General features: G+C 44.3%; 2 protein-coding genes across 2 annotated transcripts in view; one reads left to right on the top strand and one right to left on the bottom strand.

Annotated features, from left to right (window-relative positions):
• The window catches only part of NMNAT1 (nicotinamide nucleotide adenylyltransferase 1), a 35526-nt gene extending 34267 nt beyond the window's left edge, over nucleotides 1-1259 (bottom strand). Inside the window, exon 1 of the mRNA XM_070759319.1 lies at nucleotides 832-1259. The gene's annotated coding sequence lies outside the window, so the exon portion shown is untranslated. The remainder of the gene's footprint in view (nucleotides 1-831) is intronic.
• CTNNBIP1 (catenin beta interacting protein 1) lies at nucleotides 844-17855 on the top strand. Its single transcript, XM_070759334.1, has 5 exons — nucleotides 844-1227; nucleotides 10371-10421; nucleotides 10846-10967; nucleotides 11999-12089; nucleotides 16343-17855. The coding sequence occupies exons 3-5, from the start codon at nucleotides 10872-10874 to the stop codon at nucleotides 16399-16401; spliced, it is 246 nt and encodes an 81-aa protein (XP_070615435.1). The 5' UTR covers nucleotides 844-1227; nucleotides 10371-10421; nucleotides 10846-10871; the 3' UTR covers nucleotides 16402-17855.
• Nucleotides 17856-24281: the final 6426 nt, after the last annotated feature.

The following is a 24281-nucleotide window of genomic DNA, read 5'->3' as shown; positions in this document are numbered from 1 at the left end:
TCTATCCTCCATTGATGTACAGCAGTGTCTCCCAACCTTGGCAACTTGAAGATATCTGGACTTCAACTCCCAGAATTCCTCAGCCAGTGAATGCTGGCTGGGGAATTCTAGGAGTTGAAGTCCAAATATCTTCAAGTTGCCAAGGTTGGGAAACACTGATGCATTTTATTCTTATATCTTCACTCCTATCCTTTCTTTCTTTCTTTTCTTTGATATACAGTACTGTATATTCTACATGGTTAATCTCGTTAACCTTCATTATGTATTGGACAAAATAAATAAATAAATAAAAATAAAGGAAGAAAAAGAAAGAAAGCGAAAGAAAGAAAGCTAGCTAGCTTAAGCATCTGATTTTCTATCTTGTATACAGTATTGTAACTGTCTCAGCCCTGGGAACTTTTTAAGCATGATATTTGGGGGGACAGCTGGACTAGATGACCCTCAAGGTCTCTTCCAACTCTAGTTAATCCGTTAATTTTCACGGCTGGCTGGGGAATCCCGGGAACTGAAGTCCACACACTTCTTAGAAAGCAGCCCACCACGGTTGAGCAACTCCGATCTCCCGTTTTCCCTGCGTTCATTACGAATCGCCTCCTGCCGATTTACAGTACTGTATTTCCCACAAGGGCGGTATTCCCCCCCCCCACTCGCAAGCCACGCCCTTCCATTCATTCCGCCGCTTTCGAAGCCCCGCCCCCTTTCACGCGAAGCGCGAGGGACGGCACTCTTTCTCTCTCTCTCTTCCTCCCCTTCTCCGCCCCGCCCTCTTTCCTCCGACTCCGCCCACCCTTCGAACCTCTCCCACGTCCTCGAGGCCCCGCCCCCTTTTACCTCAGGCGCGCCGTCGCTATGTTGTCGCCTGAAGGCGAAGCGGCTGGCCGCGTTTCGGGCGGCGGCGGCAGCAGCAGCAGCAGCTTGCAGCGGCGGCGGTTCCCTCCCTTCTGGAGTCGCCCAGGCGCCTCCTCCTCCGTTCCCTCCCTCGGTCGCCGCCGCTCTGAGTCACGACGGCGGAGGGAGGAGGAAGAGGCGCAGCGAGCAAGAAGAGGCGGTCGCTCGCTCGCCTCTCACACGAGCCGCTCTCCGGCGCAAACCGGGCTCTCTCGCTTCACGAGGGAACCCGCCTGGCTTCTTCGCTCTCGGGGACGCCAGGGAGGGGGGGGAGGCGCGCGCCCTCCCTCCTCAAGGACCCCCCTCCTCAAAAAAACCCCAAGAAAACCACCGCTTCAGGTAAGCGCCCTTTCGGCCTCACCCGCCCCTACAAAAGGCGGCGCGCGGCGGAGGCGCGACTGCGCGTGCGCGCTCGCCCGCGGGGGTTCCATGCCCCCTCCACGTCTTTCCCCAAAGGCCGTTCTCTCTTCTTTCCTCACCCGCCCCCCCTCCGCCGTGTGTTTTGTCTCTTTCCAACATGGAGTCACTCTTGCTTCTGCCTTGCTTCATGTTTCGGGGAGAGTGTGTGTGTGTGTGTGAGTGCCTGTCCTGCTTCAGGTTTTAGGGGGAATTGTGTGTGTGAGAGAGAGCATATGTGTGTGCCTACCTGCCCTTCTTTAGTTTTTGGGGAGAGGTGTGTGTCCGCTTGCCTGCCCTGCTTCAGGTTTTGGGGGGAGGTTTGTGTATGTGAGAGAGAGAGAGTATGTGTGTCTGCCTACCTTCCTGCCCTGCTTCAGGTTTTGTGGAGGGGTGTTTGTGTGTGAGTGAGTGGGTATGTGTGCATGCCTGCCTACCTGCCCTATTTTAGGTTTGGGGGGGAGGTGTGTCTGCCTGCCTGCCATATTTCAGGTTTTGGGGAGAGGTGTATGTGTGTGCATGCCTTGTTTCAGGTTTTGGGGAGACGTGTGTGTGTGTGTGTGTGTGTTGCTTCTGGTTTTTGGGGAGAGGGGTGTCTATGTGTGTGCCTGCCTGCCCTGCTTTATATTTTGGGGGAGAGGGATGTGTGTGTATATGTGTGTGTGTACATGCCTGTCTGCCCTATTTCAGGTTTTGGGGGGAGGTGTGTGTGTATCTGCCTGCCTGCCCTGCTTCTGGTTTTGGGGAGAGGGGTATGTGTCAGCATCCCCTTCTTCCTCCCAGACGGCTGCAATCCACCATTTAGAAGCCTGAAATATAGCACAATTTTTACCATTCTTTTGGGTGGGAGGGTTGTGTCTGGTTCTTATGACTCTCATGTCCTTGAGTTCTCAACTTTGGCAGTGGAGTTCCAACCGCCCCCCTAGGTGTCCTTGCTTACTTCTGCACCCCACTATCCTAACCAGGCTCCTGAATTGACCTGCTTTCTAGGTTCGTGGAAGAGGCTGAAGAAGGGTGACATTATTGGAATGGCACTGGGTGCAGGGGAGAGTGCCACCCGCTTGGATACCAATTTCACATTGTTTGCTGTGAAAATTGGCAAAGGTTGGCTCAACAAGCCAGCCCGGCAAAGTTGCCATCTCAATACATCCAGCTTCTCGACAAGTGTGTAGGTCATGTCCTTTTGGCTTTTAATGATCAGTTCCAATATGTTTTTGTTTTTTAAGGCATTAATTATTTTCTACTACAAGACAACAATCTCAGACTATGGAGAACTATTCTCTTACCAGAAAAGTCTCCTTCTACCACAAACTGGCTATGGGCTGTGCTGCCTTTGTATTGTTGCTGCAACAGAGAAATGCAAATGTTTTTTTCTCAAAATTTCTCAAAAAATTGAAGATTCTCACTCAGCCAACTTTAGGGTAGGAAGCTTGGTTAGCTACAGCAGAGAAAAGGGATTCCAGTCTCTGATAGGAAACATTCTCTTTTGGACAAAGCCAGTAGCTCAGTTTTAAGAGTTTGTACTTTGCACATAAAGGATTCCAGTTTCAGTTCTTGTTGTACGTTAGTGGAGAAAAAATCAGATGTCAAAGAGACACCTTCTTAGCCAAGATCCTGGAGAGTTTCTGCCTGTCATAACAGTTCTAAACTTGAAGAACAATAGCGTGAGCTGATTACAGTATCTGCCACTCCCATCCTGAGTGTTGTTCTAGGTTTTAGCTTAGTGTGTGTTGTCACTTTTGCTGCATTTTCAGATGTACATTTTAAATTACCTGGAGTTCATCCTTTAAGTACAGAATGTAAAACTCAGAAGGAATTATCCTTACTCCTGACCCATTTACTTTTGACAGTTTAATTCAGGGGTCTTCAAACTCCCCTCCAGCCAGCTATGCCATGCTGGCTGGAGAATTCTAGGAGTTGAAATCCACAAGTCTTAAAGTTGCCAAGTTTGAAGACCTCTGGTTTAATACGTTGTAAGAAAAGTGTGGTCCCTTTTTTTTCATGAATTGAAATAAGTCTTCTATGGGACATTATGGAGCACAGTAAAGGACATGGAAACTGAAGTCATGTAACCAGCATATTTGACTTAGAATACATAGTTTGTTTAGTGACTGTTCAAAGTTACAACAACATTGAAAAACGTGACTTATGACCATTTTTCAAAGTTACTGCACTCCCACAGCCAGTGATCAAAATTTGGACGCTGGGAAAGTGACCATTTTTGTGTCCCAAGATGATGTGATCCCCTTTTGTGACCTTCTGACAATCAAAGTCAAGAGGGAAGCTGGATTCACTTCACAACGGCGTTATTAACATAACTGCAGCGTTTCGCTTAACAACTGCAGCAAGAAAGGTCGTAAATGTCCTGGGTTTTATGATTTTGTATCTGTTTTATTTTGTATGCCGCCCTGAGTCAGCTGGAGAAGGGCAGCTTAGAAATATATATGAATGAACAAATGAATGAAAGAATGAAGGAAGGAAGGAAGGAATAAATGAAAACTCACTTAACAACAGAAATTTTGGACCCAATTCAGGTAGCAAGTCAAAGCATTCCCTGTCAAGTTTTTTTTACCAAATTTAGTTGTGTTTATATAACATTTTTGCAAGCATCTTTTAATAAATCCAGTTGGTGGCTAGAATTCTTGTATAAGACATTCCGGTCACAAAGTATGGGCTTAAATCATCATCCTTTGCTATATTGGATGGCAAAACAAATGAGCGATTTCTCTTCCTAGAGACATTTTTCTGAAACATCCAAGGCAGCTAAGCTCCTTGTCAGTAGAAGTTTTAAAGAATACAAAGTCATATCCCACTTGAATACTGAAAATTTAATCTATTTTAATAAAATACACTAAGTCTTTAAAAATCCTAACATTGGAATTATCGGTGTATAATAGTATTTTAGCAAATAGACTGTTTATCAACCCTGTTTATAAAGGTCACCCATGGTGTGCACATTGCCGTCTCTGCTCAAATACTTTGCACAATTCAGCTGGCTGACAGACACAGTAAAGTAAATCTAAGCAAATCAGTGTGATCAGTGTTTAATAGCATGCATGCTAATCTTGCATTAAACTGAGGATGGATCTGACTTAATTGCAGACTCTGCCAGGAAGCTTAACAGTTATATTAATCTGCCTTTTACTGTAACTTCCTCATTTTGTAAAGAGAATCTGCAGTAATTGAGCACCAATTAAACCTTTAGATAAGCTCTTGATTAGGCAGTTTCAGAAGGGAATCTGTAAATATAGTAGGTACTTGGTCTTATGTTGTTCAATTGTTTCTTTTGCAAGCTACTTTGTTACCTTGGGCATATTAACTCTTATTGCAAAGCAGCTTCCCATTTGGCCCTTGACTAGAAAGGAAATCAGCTCTATCCTGCTGAGGACATTTCCTTCCTGTTGTTTTACTTTTTCGATAGTTACAGCCTAGTTTTTATAAAATGAATCAGTCTGCAGTCTGCAGATTAACTCAGAATCTCACACCTTGGTCTTGTGGATAACATATTTCCTTCCTGGCCTTGTATTAAATGGCAATGGCAGAGCTTGCACTACGGAGCTTAACAAACCTCTTGTGGGAAATTAGAAGTGATTTGTGCTTCCTGTTTTGATTAATAATGTCAACATGCTGCAATTGCTGCTGATTTTGTAAGGAACCTTGGAGCTAGTTTGGAGTAAATAGATCCTGTACGTGAAGCATTAATAGTTTAGAATTAGGAATATGTTTTTGTCTGAACAATTTCAGGAAAGATGAAACAAGCTGACAGCAAATACCGGTAATTTTTTAAAAAGCAAAACGGGATTTAATAAATTCTGACCGACTATTCACATCAGGTACTGGCAGTTGTTTTTACCATTTACTTAAGAGTTTATGTTTAACCCCTCTTTTCCACAAATGTCTTATTTATTTTCGCTAAAGGTTTTGGCTTGATAAGTAATTTGCCACATATTTATGAGCAACTATAGTTGTTGCCAGTTGCTTTGGGAGAGCGGAACATTATACAGCTTTGGCATTCCTGTAGCAGCTTTCCAATTTATCATAATTAAAATGTCCTTTGAAAGCAACTTCGAGGCACCCAACATAAATATTACAGGTGGCTTGTAAGAGAACGAATGAAGGCGAATATGTACCCAGGGATAATACCGCGGGATCCAACTTTCTGTACAGAGAGGTTCCCTGAGGATGTGCTCCAGCACGAGCCCAAAAGCTTAGAAGACTGACCCAAATTGGATCCTGCAGAAATATTAATATTACCACTGCCCCAAAACCTTCCAACCCGCTCCTCATTGTGAAATTCTATTTCTCTGCATTCAATTAATTATTTTTTGTTGTAGACAAAATCAGCATGAATTACCTTACTTGACAGTTTTGACAGTTTAATATCTTGCATGTGCATATATTTATCTCTGATGTGTGTTTGCATTTCTAGATTACTAAATCTTTTCAGATAAGACACTCCTGGGGCCATACTCAGATAATGCCTGTACTGTATATAGATTAAGATGAGCAAAGATAGGTTAACTTGTCTCGTTAATTCGTTAAGCCTCTCCGAGTCTCCGGAGAGGGGCGGCATACAAATCTAATAAATAATAATAATTTAAAAATAATAATAATTCTGGTCCTACATTCAGGTGCCTGTTTTGCAATCCATATCAATTCTTAGTAAAAATGAGTTTTCACTTTTGAAATAACTGGGACTGAAATATACTTCATGAGCTTTTCTTGTGGTTAAAAATAAGTTAATTTTTGTTGTTATGTACAATTTAAAAAATAACTTCCTGTATAAAGAAATATATTTTTAATAAACTAACATGAATACATTTACCAAGAATATTTATTGACAAAATCCAGCAGTAGTTAAATACCACGGGACTTGCTTGAAATGCCGCCACTCTGTACAGTTTCGACAGCTAAATGGTTTATCTACCTGTAACAGCTTCAACTTTTAAGCCTGAAGGTGGAATGAAATTGCCCTATTCCTGTCTGGAACTATGATGGAATATTGATTTGACTCAGAAAATGAGGGCAACAGTATCGGGGACACTATTTTATAGAAAAAGTATTTTGAGTTCCAGGCCTTGATTGTGTAACGCTTTCAATATTCTGTTACAATACTTTGAGCATATTAAAAAAACATTCCAAGATTCCTAAAAGCTCCTGTTTCTCACCTGGATAGGGAATTAATACTAACCTTAAAAAGGCTTGAATGGAAGCAGCCTTGTGCCATTGTTTGTATAAGTAATAGCTTGCATATAATTTAAGGACTGAAGAGAATAATAACAATACTTCATGGGTATCTGATCTCCATCTGACCCAACAAAATTACCTAAAAGGGGAGGAGTTTCTTGAATTTAATTGTACCATCACCCTCCCCATTTGTCAAAACCTTCCTTGAAAAAAGCTATGAAAATGCAAGGATCATATCCAGGAAATGAACCACTTTCCTGCTTTGGATTTAAACATTTTTAAAAGTATGGTTAACTGCTGCTTATTTGATTTTTTTTTTAATGAGAACTGTGCATACTTTGTCTAAAATTTAAAGTAGCCCTTGGAAACATGGTGGAAACAAGCTTGTAATTTTAAAACGTACGGATCTCACTCTTCACTTATAAATGGGCGACTGTACGCATTCTGCATTGCAGGCAACCCTATAGAAATGTGAATTAATTCGGTCTCGGTCTGCTTGTGGTTCAAGGTCATGAATCAGACTGACTGAATTGTAAGGAGGGGCAAATCTATGGGGGGAGAGAGAAGGGAGCTCTAATTTCAATGCTGCAGTTTTTATTTGAAGGTTTTCTTGTGAAACAAGGCAGCAGCTCTTATGCCTTCATAAGCGTAAGCATATTGTAACTATTAAAGGCCCTGTGAAGGTTTAATCTTTTTTAATCTTGGGGTAATTTGAGAAAACAACTCAGCACTGTGCATGCACCTGTGTGTGTGTGTGTGTGTGTATGATTTTTGTATTATCTTGATGAGGCCCGTGGACATTGTCACAGGCTTTGGTGGTGGATCAGCTGTTGTACAGCTGTCATTTTAAACACTGCTGGTCGCTTGTAGGACCATAACCATGGACAGTATACACAGCCAATATTACCCTGAAAACATCGAGTTCCAGATACCTGGTCATACTGTTCATTGGCAATTGAAGCTAACTACCTTTTACATTTTTAACTGAAACCCCAAACTTCACTTGTAAAATGTTGGAGATTAAAAGATAAAGGGAAAAAAAGCTGCATGAGGAAGGAGGAAGAGAATACAGCATCGCTCAAACTTATAGGAAGGATGGCTGAAGGAGAAAAAAAATACAGTGGTACGTCTACTTAAGGACTTAATTCGTTCCGTGACCAGATTCTTAAGTAGAAACATTCTTAAGAAGAAGCACTAATTTTTCCCATAGGAATCAATGTAAATGCAAATAATGCGGGCAAACCCATTCGGAAAGAAATAAAAGCTCGGAATTTGGGTGGGAGGAGGAGGAGTAGGACAGTCGCTGCCGAAGGTGAGGTGAGGGGAATAAAAAAACCCCAAAAACCTTTAGGCTTAAAAAGAAAAAAGGGACTCTGATGTGGCGAGGAGGAGCATGCGTTTCCTTTACATCTGGCACGAGGCTGCCTCCTATACACTGCGCCAGAGAGAGAAACCCAGGGAGAATGGCAGGAAACTGGTCGGGCCTTCATGCAGCTCTCAAATTTCCTGGGAAATTTTTCCAGGCTCAGGTTCTTAAGTAGAAAATGGTTCTTAAGAAGAGGCAAACAAATCTTAAACACCCGGTTCTTATCTAGAAAAGTTCTTAAGTAGTTAAGTAGAGGCGCTCTTAGGTAGAGGTACCACTGTACAGTACTTGATTACTTGATCAGTAATGATAGATGAAGTTCTCTGGGTAATAGCTTGCTTGCTTACATATTTAACGTATTTTTCAGAGTATAAGATGCACATGAGTATAAGACACACCTTAGTTTAGGGGCAGGAAAATGGGGGGGGGGGGGGAAATCTACCTACCAGTTATTCATCTGCCTAGTGCCCTTAGTCTGGTCAGCTTCATCACATTATTTTATCCCCTGGTTAGGTGTGAAAAAAACTTTCAGGGGGAGTAGCAATGAAAACAAGCCTGCAAAGACATAGGGCTTAGGAAGCAGGGGAAGATTGTTAACATCTCTTTAAGGCTGGGGAAAGAAACCTTCAAAAAAGCTTCATTCGGAGTATAACACACCCAAATTTTCAGTCTTTGGGGGGGGGGAAGGTGCGTCCTTTACGCTGAAAATATGGTATGTAGCCATGTGCTTCTACAGTTTATAACTTTTATTGTGTTTTAAGTGTGCACTTGTTGCTTTCCATAAAGCAAGATGTCTTTGAGAATTCTGGTCTCTGGGCGCCATGAACAATAGAGGTAGTCCTTGTCTTACGACCACAATTGAGCCCCAAATGTATGTTGTTAAATGCGCTTTGCCCCATTTTATGACCTGTCTCACCACAGTTGCTGAGGAGAATCATTGTAGTTGTTAAGTTAGTAAACATCGTTCTATGAATCTAGCTTCCCCATTGATTTTGCTTGTCAGAAGGTCCACAAGTGATCGATCACCTGACCCTGGGACACAGAAACTGTCATAACTTATGAACCAGTTGCCAAGCATCCAAATTTTGATCAAGTGACCAAGGGGATACTGGAACTGTCATAAGTGTGCAAAATGGTCATAAGTTTGCCTTTTTTCAGCGCCGTTGTAACTTTGAGTGATCACTAAATGAACTGTCATAAATTGAGGACTACCTGTAGTTTTACAGAAGCAGTTTTACTTTGTAGCCAGCTTAATGGGTGGAGGTGTGGGTGTGATCAAATGTATTAAGCCCAGTCACTTAAATCCCAGCCATGGGATTGTTTTATGGTTAACAGTGCTAAACGTTTTGAGACTTCGCTTGAAACAAACAAATAAAAAATAAGATTATTTGTGAGTCATAGGAAAAATCTCAACATCCATACTGGGGCAAAAACCTCTCAACCAGGCATAAAACCTTTTGAAGGCAACACCTAATGCAGAGGTTTTAATTTTGTCTAGGATTTTAATGTAGCTTTGATGCATCTGATTTTTAGCTACCTCAGGCTGCCTATACCTTACTTGTAAAATAGCCCTCCTTGTAGGAAACAAGTATCAAAGCATTTTGCCTATGCAAATGGATGGATTAAAACTGTGCTGGGAATTCTTGCTCACCATCAGGAGTCGTGAGAATTGGATGGCACAGCAATTATATTAATAATAAATGTGTACTTTCAGAGAAGTGCTTTAGTATATGAGCTCCCGTCTGCATGAAATGGCACCATTAAAAAGCAGGCCTCTCATGTGATGTTTAGAGCAGTTCCATATATCATCAATTTTGTTCATTTGTTTGGTGGATCTCAACGAGGCTGGCTGTGATTTTGGCATTGTATATCTGCAGCTTGTGACCATTAGGCCAAATCTATCTCCAGCAGTCCTGCAGATTTGTTTAGTTTATAGAACTCTGAAAATGTATCCTTTGGTGGTAAGAGGAAGCATGTTATACAAAGAGGGTTAGCAAGCGCTGTTACCTTTTTTTCCTGTTACTTCAGGAACTGCTCTTCCTCAAGAAAGGAAGGCATTAATCTTCTAAAATGCCTGGGCTGATAATGGAAACACACCTTATGTGGGTTGCACAAATTATGCCATTTTGCTTCGTGCTAAATTTATTGTGGGTTTACCAATGTGTTTACATACGTGTTGAGAAGCATTGTATGCCATGTGTCTATTAGCCTTGTGAAGTTACTCAACCAAAAGTTTTCCTGACTGTGTAAAACAGCTTTCATTAAAGCAGGCATCCCCTTCTTCCTGTTCAACTACTTTTATTACCAACAAATGGACTGTTTTTCTTTTAATTGTCCTCTCGTTTTGATGACAGAAATTTTCCTCCAGGAACCGAAACATTTAATTTGACATTAGAAGAGCAAATTCTAATTGGAGCTAATGTTCAAATGCGGGGTAGAAAACAACTTGCATTTTTCACCAGGCAAGGGATATTTTAACATGCTTAGAACTCGTCCGGGATGTATATTAAAAATTGTTGCTTTGTTCCCACAGGGTTGCTGTTTGTGGCATTTCCAAGCTAACAGATCACAATCAAGTATTTTGGTAATTCTGTTGTTACTTTGCGGAGCTGGGAAAGTGGCAGCAAATAATTTGGAAACCCTAAATATGTGGCTTGTTTTGAGTGGCTAGAATGAAAAAGAAGCCTTATTTCTATGTTGTAGAATCATTTAAGTCACACTGGAAGGAATCTTAAAAGCTTATCTAGTCCAGTCCCCTGCTTATTGCAGGATCGACTAAAAGTCTCTAGCCAGTACCCATTGTAACTTCTGCTCGAAGTTCTTCCCACTCAAAGAACACACAATGAACATGACAACCCAACAAATTGAAAGGCATGCAAAATGTCTGTCCTGGGCAGAAGCAAACAAGTCCTCATACCAATGGTTGTTAGCTGTTGGCATTGCAGAGTTTCTCCCATCTCCAGGATTAATCCAGGACAATTAACATTGTTGTCTTGTCATCTCTTCAGAAGTCTTCAAAACTGGAAAAAAAGGAATGAACCGTGAGGCTGTTCCGGGGAAGAGTCCGGAGGAGATGTACATTCAGCAGAAAGTGAGAGTCCTCCTAATGCTTAGAAAGATGGGATCAAACGTACGTATCCATGCCCATGAGCTCACTAGCTTTTAATAGCCAAGAATTTTTATCTTCTGGTTTACCAGGTTTACCTTCCAAGTTTCTCAAAGACCATTTTTATGTGTTGCGTATTTTTGGAGTATAAGACGCACCTTTTTCGTCCCTAAACGAGTCTGAAAATTTGGGTGTGTCTTATACTCCAAATGTAGCTTTTACTAAGCTTTTTTTAGCCCTAATGAGGTGCTACCATGATCTTCCATGCTTTGCTAGCTAAGTGATCTTTCCTTTGTCTGCTTTTCTCCTTGTTTCTCTCTCTGAAGAGAGAGAGAGAAATGAAGTGTTTTAGAAACTGGTTTTTATTCCCATAAAAAGCAAGTGCGTGGGCTTAAAACTAGAAAACTAATGTGCTGAAGCTGACCAGACTAAGGACTAGCCAGGTGAATACCTGGTAGGCAGATTTTTCCCCCCTATTTTCCTCCCCCAAAACTAAAGTGCTGGCAGGCCAAAGTCTGTAACTCAATTGATAGTTTATTTCTCAGATGTTATTTGAAACCTTGACAGGTGCTTCTTATACTCCAGTACGTCTTATATTCCAAAAAATACAGTAATTATTTCTGAGGTAATCACCCTGTAATCCCCACAACCTTGGGGAATTAGCAGTATCAGTCCCAATCCTTATAGATCACTTGTTTGCAACCTCTCGAGGGTCATTGCCTATGTTACTTGTGCAACTTTTTTCGCCCATTTGGCCATCAAGGCACCAGCTAGAAACTGGGAATTCTAGTCCCACTTGATGGCATGAAAACCGTCAGGGTGACTTTGGACCATCACATCTCTCAGCGCAGCCCACCTCATAGTTGTGGGGAAAATAGGAAGAGGAGAAAAGAGGCATGTTCTCCATGTTATTTATAAAAATGGGACATAAATAAAAATAAGTACATAAATAAATAAGCCACCAACTTAAAAAAGCAAGTGGACGAATAATTGATTTGCCTGCAAGTTTGCCTTGCCTTTTAATAGGGAAGGGCTTTTGTTCTTCCCTTTTCCAGTTAACCAGCAGTGAAGAGGAGTTCCTGCGGACGTATGCAGGAGTAGTAAATAGCCAGCTTAGCCAACTTCCTCAGCACTCTATTGATCAAGGTGAGTAAGAGTTTATACATTTTTTTGGTTACAAATGTCTAACATGGAAGCACTTTGATTGATTTTGAAAGAACCAAAATAGTAAAAGCACTGTGATCACATCCTCTCCCCTGCACCACTCCATAATATGATTTTTTTCTTCTTTTTAATAAAAGATTTTCCATTAGTATGTTTATTACTTACTGCATATGCTACTCTGGGAATCTATAAACTGAAGCACAGTTAATGGATTTCAAACTACAGTGATCCCCCGCTCGTTGCGAGGGTTCCGTTCCAGGACCCCCCGCAACGAGCGGGTTTTCGCGAAGTAGCGCTGCGGAAGTAAAAACACCATCTGCGCATGTGCAGATGGTGTTTTTAACTTCTCCAGCGCTAGAGAGGAGCCGAAGATTGGGGGCGGCGCGGGTGTTTTAAAACGTCGCCGCCGACATGGGGGGCTCGCTAGCACTCCCCCGAGCCCCCAACCCGGGTTTGGGGGGGTGCTAGCAAGCCCCCCATGTTGGCGGCGACATTTTAAAACACCCGCGCGGCTTTCCAATGAGTCCCGAAGACAAACGCGGAAGTTTGACGTTTGTCTTCGGGACTCATTGGAAAGCTCCGATCGTTTTAAAGCAGGCGCGCCGTTCTCCGCTGACTCCTGGCGAACTTCCAGGGCGAAGGGTGGGCAAGCGGGTGCTGGGGGGGGCTTCGCCCTCCCGCCAGCAAGAGGGGGAAGACCCAAGGAAGCCGCCCAGCAGCTGATCTGCCCGGCGCCATCTACGCATGCGTGCCCATAGAAAAAAGGGCACGCATGCGCAGATGGTGTTTTGATTTCCGGGTTCAAAAATCGCAAATTACCCTGTTCGCAATGGTCGGGGACGCAATAACCGGGGGATCACTGTACCTACTTTTTGTGGAGTGGTGCAGTAGCCTAGAGGTGGAGCTCTCACCTCACAATCAGGAAGCCATGAGTTCGATCCTGGATAGAGGCAGGTGTTTCTCTGTCTGGTCACATATATAAAATACAGTGGAACCTCGACATACGAGCAGCTCTACTTACGAGCTACTCGAGATAAGAGCTGGGAGGGGAGCGACATTTTTGTTCGCCTCCCGAGCTCACATTCGGGATACGAGCGCCAAGGAGCTGTCTCCTGAAGCCGAACACTAACTTCCGCTTTCGGCTTCAGGAGACAGCTCCTTGGCGCTCGTATCCCGCGTGTTTTAAAAGGTTGCAGCCGGCCTGGGGGGCTCGGGGGGAAGCCCCCGAGCCCCCCAGGCCGGCTGCAACCTTTTAAAACACGCGCGCCGCTTCGCAGCTCTCTGCTGATTCCGGAACGCTAACTTCCGCGTTCGGATTCAGCAGACAGCTGCGAAGCAGCGCGCGTGTTTTAAAACGTGGCAGCCGGCCTGGGGGGCTCGGGGGGAAGCCCCCGAGCCCCCCAGGCCGGCTGTGACATTTTAAAACACGCGCGCTGCTTCGCAGTTGTCTGCTGAATCCGAACGCGGAAGTTAGCGTTCCGGATTCAGCAGAGAGCTGCGAAGCAGCGCGCGTGTTTTAAAAGGTTGCAGCCGGCCTGGGGGGCTCGGGGGCTTCCCCCCGAGCCCCCCAGGCCGGCTGTGACATTTTAAAACACGCGCGCTGCTTCGCAGCTGTCTGCTGAATCCGAACGCGGAAGTTAGCGTTCCGGATTCAGCAGAGAGCTGCGAAGCAGCGCGCGTGTTTTAAAACATCACAGCCGGCCTGGGGGGCTCGGGGGCTTCCCCCCGAGCCCCCCAGGCCGGCTGCCACGTTTTAAAACACGCGCGCTGCTTCGCAGCTGTCTCTGAACGCTAACTTCCGCGTTCGGCGGCAGCGGTTTTTTTTGTTGTTGCACGGATTAATTGACTTTACATTGTTTCCTATGGGAAACAATGTTTCATCATACGAGCGTTCCGACTTACGAGCCTCCTTCCGGAACCAATTAGTCTCATAAGTCGGGGTTCTACTGTATATACAGTGGTACCTCTACTTACGAACTCAATTCGTTCTGTGACCAGGTTCTTAAGTAGAAAAGTTTGTAAGAAGAAGCCATTTTTCCCATAGGAATCGATGTAAAAGCGAATAATGTGTGCGATTGAGGAAACCAGAGGGAGGATGGAGGCCCTGTTTCCTCCCAGGAGATTGCTAGAGAAGCCCCACGGAGGCTTCTCCCCGCCTTTTCTGCCCCTGTTTCCTCCTAGGAGATTCCTAATAGAGGCCCAACAGACGCTGCTCCCCACCTTTTCCGGCCCTGTTTCCTCCCAGGTGATTCCTAGAGAGGCCCCACGGAGGCTTCTTCCTGCCTTTTCCGGCTACAGTTTCGGAGGCTCTGGTTTGTAAGTGGAAAATGGTTCTTCAGAAGAGGCAAAAAAATATTGAACACCCGGTTCTTATCTAGAAAAGTTTGTAAGTAGAGGCGTTCTTAGGTAGAGGTACTACTGTACCTGCTGATTAAAACTCCACATTAGCAACAGGAAGGACATCCAGCCAGTAAACAGCTCCATTCAGTTGCCCAGACTCCATCCCACAAGGGATTATGGGATCATTAAAAGAAAATTATGATGAAAAAACTACCTACTTTTCACTTAAGGATACCTTGGGCATGTTGAAATGCATTACTCCGTCCTGTTGAAGCATGTTGGACTAGTAGCATTTCTTTCTCAGTGGCTTTAATCCAACTAATAACTATATCCATAGATGGGCGATGCAGAATGCTTATTAGTGGGGTTAATAACATTCTGCATTTCCTCAATGAAAGAAGAGACCCAGAAGACTAAATCCAGCAGCCGTGGAAGGGTTAGCCACTAGATGGCAGCACACTCTTTAAAAACACTAAAATGCTCCCACATTTGCACACCTGATGTTTTGTTTTGTTTTAACAATGTACATTATCTTCCTTAAGGCTCAGGACGCCTAGTGTAGAAAACTGACTTTCAAAACCAAATTGTTGTTGTTTACACCACTGATTTTATGGTTTGTTCAAAAAGTAAACTGGGAATTTAGGATTACTCCTATTTTGCAAAAACCTGTGATAGACTTACTATTCTAGGATATTCCCCAATGTTATTTCCACTAGAGCTGATTTTGTGCAGTTGATAGCAAGAAAACCGCTTTTTCCCTGGTGCTGAAGAATCAGCATTCCTTCTGGTTTCCTCCAGTTGGTAGTTGATGGACAAAATTCCTAAAATTGGCTGTGCTGCTGAGATTCCCTGTGCCTTGCGGTGGCTGCCCTTGGGTTTCCATTCATCTTAGAGATTGCTTGTTAAGTCGAGCTTCTCAATTTGTCTGGAAATGCTGAAAGGACAGTGGTGATAAAAGTTAGTGAATGCGCTCCTGATTCATTGTGGCCTCACTGTGAACTTTAAGGCTTTGGGGTTGCTCTTTTGACCTGGCTCAGAAGTACCAGGTGTTAATCTGTAGAAGCATAGAGCTGGCAGCCCTTTCTTTCCTTCCTTCCCTCCCTGCCTATTTTGATCTTCCTTGCATTAGCTCTCTGCCTGTTAAAGAGGGAATAAAAAGAAGCCGTTCCAATAACGCTGCTTTGCGCTGCACACTGCGCCACATGTGAATGTATGTTGGCTAAACGAAAGGGAAGGTTGGAGTCAAGCAGAGAAGCTGGCTCATTCCCAGGGCGGCTGGAATCCTGGATGGTTTCCACTGAGGTGGCAGGACCAACCTTGGTGGCTCTGGCAGCTCTGGTTGCTATAGCAATAGAGCTAAGTTGGTTCTAGCAGAAGTCGGATCCCTTGGGGAGCAGAGCTGAGATGGAAACGTAGTCTGGACAGGTAGACTACAACTGAACAACACAGCCACTCCACAAAGCCTATCCTAGAGGGAGAAAATGTCCTGGAGGTTGATGGAGAGCTTCTCACAATAATTGTGAGAAAGTGGATGATCTGTTACGCAGTTATCATGCCTACATTAGCTCCATATGCACAGGCTGCCTCAAAGCAGATTCCACAGAGAGTACATTTACCCTGCTAAGCATGAGATCTACTCCACACTTTTACATGAGGGTTAAGGGTGCTTTTAAAAAACGGCCTAGACCTATTGGGCGGTGCGAAGGGTGCGTTTCCCCCAGATTCACGCAACAAAGACTATAGTTCCCAGCATTCCCAGTTGCAAGGGGTGTGTGTGTGTGTGTGTGTGTTGGGCGAGGATTTGTGAGTCTCATGTCCAAGGGCATCGAGAACATGACCCTCACTGTTGGTGCTCAACGAAAGAAGCCAACCTCTTCCCCCTTATTGTGCCGCAGGTGCCGAGGATGGCGTGATGGCATTTTCCAGATCAGAAACGGAAGACAGAAGACAGTAACTGGAGCGGCTCTTTGTGCTATTCAGAACTGGAAAAGGGGCAAACGAAGTGCTGGGCAGGTCGAGGAAGATGAGAGGGCTCCCCTCGGTCCCTTTGCCCTCTCCCAAAGTCGGTGTGTCCCCGCGAGAGCGTCCCCTGCTCTAAATTCTCTCATCTTCTCATCTAATCCCTCCTGAATGCATTTCACAGCCCTCGGTTCTGTTCCCACATTATTTTGGCTCCATAGGTTTGTCACTGATCCAGGATGACTCCGAGAATGCATTTAGGATTGGCTTACCCGTCCCCACCTCCACCCATAAAAAGTAAAGCGATTGGCAGATTCAGAGAAGAAAACGCACAGCCCCACCCTACTCCCCTCGTGTTTAATTTTGCTATTTTTTTTAATGAATGGTTGCTGATGTCCCGCTTGCCAAGCCTTCAGGCTCCAGTTCTTATATAGGTCACGTTGGTGTGTTTTTGGAGAGGGGCTTGGTCCGTTGGCAACTGGAAGAGGCCTGGGTGGAAAGGCTTGTAAATGTTTTGCTGAGAGCACTGTTTTCTTTTGCTGGAATCTGAGGGGTGGGGGGAGGACGGAGGGGGAAGAGGGAAATCTGTGTATTTTAGTTACCGCTTTGCCATTTTTGGAAACGGTAGGAGAGGCAGATCTTTGGCTCTATTTATTATAAGCTTGCTTGCCTTTCAGAAGAAGCCAGCGTTAAGGGCTGACTTTCAGCCAATTGCAAAATCTGCCCGTCCATGGCTGTTGCCACTCAGAAATTTCTGTTTTTCTGGGGTAGCTTCGGGCTGAAAGGAAGCACTCAAAAGCCCAGAGCTGACATGGCAAATCTCCAATTAAAAAATAAATAAATCAAGAAGCCACATTTGTGCTTGGGAGGAGATTTGATGGGTTGCAAAATCTGTAGCCCTCCTCTTCAGATCGGACCTGTTTTGTTGTAGCTCTTTGGTCTAATTCCTGGGTGTATTTTTTGGGGGGGGGGGGACAAAACCCTCTCAATGGCTCCAGGTGGTAGAACCAATTCACAGTATTAATTATAGACCAGAGTATTAAGATCCCCAAAAGCTCATTCGTCCACATGTTTCCTTCCAGGAAGGCAGCATCTTTAAAGCTGCCAAGGTTACAAACACTAGCCTAGAAGAAAATGAGGATTGATTTGCAAGGGGTGAAATGAAATTAATTCATTTCTTGGGCCACTGGGGAGATTAACAATAAATGTAGTTTACCTTTACAGTAAAATTTAAGTTCCTCTAGAAAGTTGGTTTTGGGATCTTTTTTTTTTTTTATTAATATGGATGCAGAAGGCCAGCTTTTGAAAAGGACATTTTTTTTCCAGGTTATACTGAATTTCCACAGGGCAAGGACTTCCTTGCATTATAGGAAATTGCCCTCCCCAGAAGATAAAATCAATGTTTGTGTCTAACCCTCCTTTTCAATAAATGGTACAATCTGGACTGTGGCTTTGTGGTCAGGGGCAACTTCAATTCCACCATCGCACTGGTGCTGTTTGTTTGCTTTATTAACTTTGGTTTTTAAAATATCCTTCAGTGGTGCTCTTCCAAAAAAACTCAGCACACCCTCAACAATGCTCTCTTTTAATCAGTTGCTCTTAATTCCGTGGATGTGTTTTCCTCCGAAAAACTGCACTGTGCTTTTAATCCTGCCTGCTGCAGACGTCCCCTTCCAAAAATCCATTTGTAAAGCAATTTATCAAGGCTACCAACGCTGCCCCAGCCTTTTTTCCACTCCTATCCTTCTGTGTTGTGTAGGGATGAGATGTTGAATAATTGGTGCCAACCCAGGATCCATGCCAGCAGTATAAATATCCTCGGGGAAAGGGATGGTCCTTAAGAAAGCCCGTTTAAGGGTCAATCTGGTGTATGGATGGGTTGAATTGACAACGTGGGTAATAGGCTGTGGTGTACTTGGCGTTTCCCAATAGAATAGAATAGGATTCTTTATTGGCCAAGTGTGATTGGACACACAAGGAATTTGTCTTTGGTGCAAATGCTCTCAGTGTACATAAAAGAAAATATGCATTTGTCAAGAATCATGAGGTACAACACTTAATGATTGTCATTGTTCTGAATCAGGCTGGAATCGGCTGACTGTTAATAATAATAGCTTCTCAGACAGCTACTTTTCAAACAAATAACCTTTTATTTCTTCGACTTCAATCCTAATAAATTACAGTTCCATTATGGAGAAAAGTACTTTCAAGTCTTTCAGACTGGATACAAGGTTATTTATCTTTCTAATTGGCTCACTGACTGCTTAGAAACATTCTCTTATCTCTGAGCTGGTTTCTGTTGATTACAAAGCAATAAATTATACAATAGAAAACTCACTTATCAGAGAACGAAGACAATAATCACCATCTTGGCTGGATTTCAATTTGACAAAAGCTCTTCTTCCATTCAATTCCGGAAGTGAGGTAATTAATTAATTAATTAGTCTACGGAGAGGGGCGGCATACAAATCAAATAAATAATAATTAACTTACACACTCTAAAATAGCATCTCAAAACTTCCTCCAATTTCTTCCATTCTTTTCTGCATTTTTCTGTACTTTGGGTTTATCCATCTGCCATCTTCTACCCTTGAGCTATCCGAAGATACATCTGTCTGCAGCTCTTAAATCAGGTAAATTAACAGCTTCCATTTCATCCCCATCCTCTGAGTTCGAACATTCCAAAGGCTGACAGGGATCACACACAACAGTCATAGGGTCAAATGGGATTCAAATAAGCAATGAAAAAAGGCTAAGAAGTGGTTGAGTGTCTGTTTTGTAAAACGTCTGGAGGGCTAAAACATACCTTGAATGGGGTGTGGAAATACAGTTTTAAGAGCTCTCCCATGTATTATGGGTTTCTTTTTACTGCTCCTTGATAACAAAAAGCAGGATTTACTGGGGGTGGGGTGGGGGGAAATGGGCAGAACGCCACAAGCCCCTGAGATAAAGCAAAGGAAGGTGTAACCTTAGAGTGTGCTCTTGTGAGAATTGGTTGAGGAGGAGACCTCTGCAATAGCCTTTCCGGTGTTGGACAGGCTAGTTAACCTGCAAAGCGCTCACTTGCTTGCTCTTCATTCATATGCGCATTTTTTTTCTGTGCTCTGCTCTGCCTCTTTTCTCATATTCTCCCCACATATTCTCTCTTTCCTCTCTCCCCGGCAGCCAACCAGCAATTTTCCTTGTGAGATGATAGGGCAGAGAAGAAGAATAAAGGTGATTAGGGGACTGAAGGTTAAAACATACGAAGAACGGTTGCAAGAACTGGGTATGCTGGGTAGTCTAGGGATAAGAAGGGCTAGGGGTACATGACAACCGTGCCCCAATATTTGAGGGGCTGTCATAAAGAAGAGGGGGGGGGGTGTCAACCTATTCTCCAAAGCACCAGGAGGCAAGACGAAGCAATGCATGGAAATTAATCAAGGAGACAAATAACCTGAAACTTAAGGACAATTAGAACTGTCAGTGGGACAGTTTGCCTTCAGAAGCTGTGAGTGCTACATCCCTGAAGGTTTTTAAGAAAAGATTGGACAACCATTAGTCTGCTATGGTATAGGGCAGTGATGGCGAACCTTTTTTTTTTTGAGTGCTGAAAGAGCATGCGCATGCACTTTCACGCATGCATGAGTGCCCACACCCATATTTCCATGCCTGGGGAGGGTGAAAACAGCTTCCATCACTGCCTGGATGCCCTCTGGAGGGCAGAAATGGCCTGTTTCCCAGGTTCTGGTGGGCCCAGTAGGCTTGTGTTCGCCCTCCCTAGGCTCCAAAGGCTTCCCTAAAGCCAAAAGAGGGTAAAAACATCCTCCCGCAAGCTCTATGGAAGCCAAAAAGGCCCTCCCAGAGCCTCTCTGCGAGCCAAAAATCAGCTGGCCCCAGCATACACATGCATGTTGGAGCTGAGCTAGGGCAACGACTCGCATGCCAGCAGATATGGCTCAACGTGCCACCTGTGGCATATGTGCCATAGGTTCACCATCACTGGTATAGGGTTTCCTGCTGAGGCAGGACTAGAAGACCGCCAAGGTTCCTTCCAACTCTTGTTATTCTTTTCTATTTGTCCTCAAAAGCTTTTGGGCTCCTCCCTTTTGCATCCAGGGGGAAGAAAAAGAGGTTCGGAGTTCTCCAGCAGCTTCTTTAGTCGTGGCTGCTGGCTGGAACTGCTGATACGAAAAGGAGGCCATAAACGAATAGCGCAACATCTCAAAAGTCCCTCTTTATTTTAAACTCCCTACTTGCCACACCCTGAGACAGACCCGCGCGATGCCAAAAAGGAGGGGAGAATTATCCGCGAGTCCTTTTCATACAGCGTAATCAAGGCGGGCGAGAGGAGATATTTGAAATGGTGCTTTGCATCCGTGTTTTATTTTTTTCCTTCCCCCTGCCCCTGGTTTTATAACGCTGGGATTTCTAAACGCCGTTTGAAACGGGGAGGCAGTTTGGGGATTTGCAACCCGCAGGCCTTCCCCTGCTGCAGCATTTTTATAAGCTACCCTTTTGCCGAGGAGGGAGGATAGATCCTAATTAAACCAGACGGCCTTTTAAGCCTCGACATCAGATCCACCCATCCCTGGCTTGGCTCAGTGCCGTGTCAGCCTCCTGTTTAGAGATCTTGGGAGTGTGTTTTCTCCTCTTCCCACAATTTCGCCTAGCCTTGAGTTGACTTTCACTGGCTTGAAATGATGCTTTCTCTCTCTCTCTCTCTTCCCCGCCCCCCCTCAAAGAAAATACATCCTAACCTTGGTTAGGATAGTGCTGTGAACACACCAGCTTCCTTGGTTCCAGTCGGCTTTGCCGTGTTGCTGAAGGAAATTGTGTGAACTGTGTCCTACAAAATGGTGTGTTTCCTACAACAGCTTGTGCTACTGTGCGCAGGAGGCTGCTCCAAGATGTGTGTGTGTGCCAATGTGCTTTTTATTTGTGTGATCCCCCTGTTGAGAACCCCAATACAAGCCAAGAGTGGGCTGCTAAGGACCCCTATGGTCAATGCCGTTGGAGGAGGGAAGGAGATAAGCATAAAACAAAATTATTACAAGTGAGTTTGCATCCTTCCATCTCCCAGGGAGCTGATATAACAGTGTTGCAAAGAATGCACGTCTGCTACAAATTCTCAAATAATGTTTTGCTGACCTTTGACAGGCTAGCATTGAGGCCATGCCAGTCAGCTACTTCCCATTTTCACTTGGAAGCATTTGCCTCCTGGGTCAGATGGCTAGAGGTCTTAACTGGTCACAGAACGAATTACATTCGTAAGTAGAGGTACCACTGTATTTGTAGCAGTATTAAGCACACAGCTATATATTATTTATTTATTTATTTATTTATTTTATTTTTATGCCACCCTTTTCCTTAGACTCAGGGCGGCTTACAACATGTTAGCAATAGCACTTTTTAACAGAGCCAGCGTGTTGGCCCCCACAATCCACGTCCTCATTTTACCCACCTCAGAAGGATGGAAGGTTGAGTCAACCTTGAGCCGGTGATGAGATTTGAACCGCTGATCTGCAGATCTAGCAGTCTGCTTCTGTGGCCTGCAGTACAGCACTCTACCTGCTGCGCCACCCCGGCTCTATATTAGAATTAGAATATCAGAATTCAGAATATTAAGCACACAGCAATACTTTAGCACACAGCAAAACCTAGCACACAGCAATATAGTAAGCATTATCAAGACTAACTATAGCCACCAACAACCAATAATGCAATGCAATACAATACAACTCAATAGAGAGCAACACACCCGTCGCCTTTATATGGCTAATTGCAGCCTACTCTTAAAGTAACATACTGTTTCCTCCAAATATACATTCATATATTGACAAACCCAACCGATGCAGTAAGTAGTATGGACAAGTGCTTCTCTATTTTTGTTATGTCCCCCCCCCCCAGGAAGAAGTAAACTTTTCACGCGCAAACACAACTCTCCATCGGGATAGTTGTTTGCAATATTCGGCATGTTTTTGCTGAAAAAACGCAAGCGGTTTATCGGCGTGATTGGGATGTCGTGTTTTAAGTGACGCCTTAATTTATTTGGCATCATGCTGTCCGCGGCCAACATTTTTAGACACAGTAAACATAGCGGTTTTTTCTCGTCTCCCTCCGTAGTCCCAGTGAAGCCAAGCGCTGCATACGGCTTTGTCATATTTCCTTGTCTTAGCTTTCGGGAGACTTACGTTTGTCTCCGTCTCTCTCCTCCTTTCTTTTCCTGTTAAATATTTTTCCACGGTGTCTCTTAAGGGTTTGTAATATATGCACTTCATATCTCCTGCCCTGTGCTCTGTGCTATTTTTTGTTAGGTGCAAAAAAAAACCTTTCTCCTTGCAGCAAACCCCCCCCCCCCCCCACATTCCCTGGGGTCATGCCCCCACCCTGGCATTGCTCCGAGAGAGACACATGCACAAACACCTCCATCCATTGCATGTTTCACTTGCCAGATGTTTTCAGAGCTGCAAATTAGGCTGCAATTTCCAAGGGGTGTCGTCTGGGCGGGTGGGCGAGAGAAAGATTTCTCCACTCCGCAGCGCTCTTCTCCCACATTAGCTTGGCAGGGAGCCAATCACTTAAAAGAAACCAGATCGAACAATCCCAGATGGTGTTTTTCTAGGCAACGAGCACAAGCACAATGCCAGATTTTGGCTGGCCATTTTCCCTTCCTCCCCCTCCTCTTCCTCCTCCTGCAATGCCATTTTCTTCCCCTGACAGGCTTTCATTCCTGTTTCTTCCTTGGGAAGGTATCTTTGTGTTCCTCTCAAAATGTACTTCTATGATTAATACAAAAATTGCGAAGGGGGAAAAACACAACAAAGTCCTTCTAGCAAATCAGATTATTTGATTGTTTAATCCATGTTCTTCCTACGGCAGGTCAACGGGGGGGGGGGGGGGGGGCTTTATTCCACAGTCCAAAATGTGATTTGATTAGAACAGGGCTGAGTGGATTATTTGCTCCAATCCAACAAGCCTGAAGTTGGATTGTGCAGTCAGGTGGTGGGGAAAGCAAGTAGAATAATTGGCTGCATAGCTAGAGGTATAACAAGAAGGAAGAGGGAGATTGTGATCACGTTGTATACAGCTCTAGTGAGACCCCATTTGGAATACAGTATATTGTGTCCAGTTCTGGAGACCTCACCTACAAAAAGATATTGATAAAATTGAACGGGTCCAAAGATGGACTACAAAAATGGTGGAAGGTCTTCCGGGAATTTTTTTCTTATTTATTTATTTATTTATTTATTTATCTATTTATTTATCTATGCCACCCAGTCCCAAAGGGACTGTCGCTCAGACACTATACTTTTCCGCCCACACCAAAAAAAAATTAGAGGGAACATTGCCCACAGCCACTCTGTCTTATCAGGGTTGAGTTTGAGTCTGTTGACACCCATCCAGACCCTAACAGCCTCCAGGCACCGGCACATCACATCCACTGCTTCGTTGACTGGACATGGGGTGGAGATGTACAACCGGGTATAATCCGCATACTGATGATACCTCACCCCATGCCCTTGCATGATCTCGCCCAGCGGTTTCATGTAGATATTAAATAGCAGGGGGGAGAGGACCAACCCCTGAGGCACCCCACAAAGGAGAAGCCTAGAGGTCGACCTCTGGCCCCCCACTAGCACCGACTGTGACCGACCGGACAGGTAGGAGGAGAACCACTGAAGGACAGTGCCTCCCACTCCCAACCCCTCCCAACCCCGCCAGCACAGAAGGATACTATGGTCGATGGTATCGAAAGTCACTGAGAAGTCAAGAAGCACCAGGACAGGATAAACCCCCATCCTGGGCCCGCCAGAGATCATCCATCAATGCAACCAAAGCAGTTTCCATGCTGTAGCCAGGCCTGAATCCTAACTGCTGAGAGCCTAGATAATC

The sequence above is a fragment of the Erythrolamprus reginae genome, chromosome 8, assembly GCF_031021105.1.
Source record: "Erythrolamprus reginae isolate rEryReg1 chromosome 8, rEryReg1.hap1, whole genome shotgun sequence".
In the NCBI taxonomy this organism is placed as follows: Eukaryota; Metazoa; Chordata; class Lepidosauria; order Squamata; family Dipsadidae; genus Erythrolamprus; species Erythrolamprus reginae.
The sequence above is the reverse complement of the archived record's forward strand: the minus strand, read 5'-3'. Positions and strand labels throughout refer to the sequence as shown.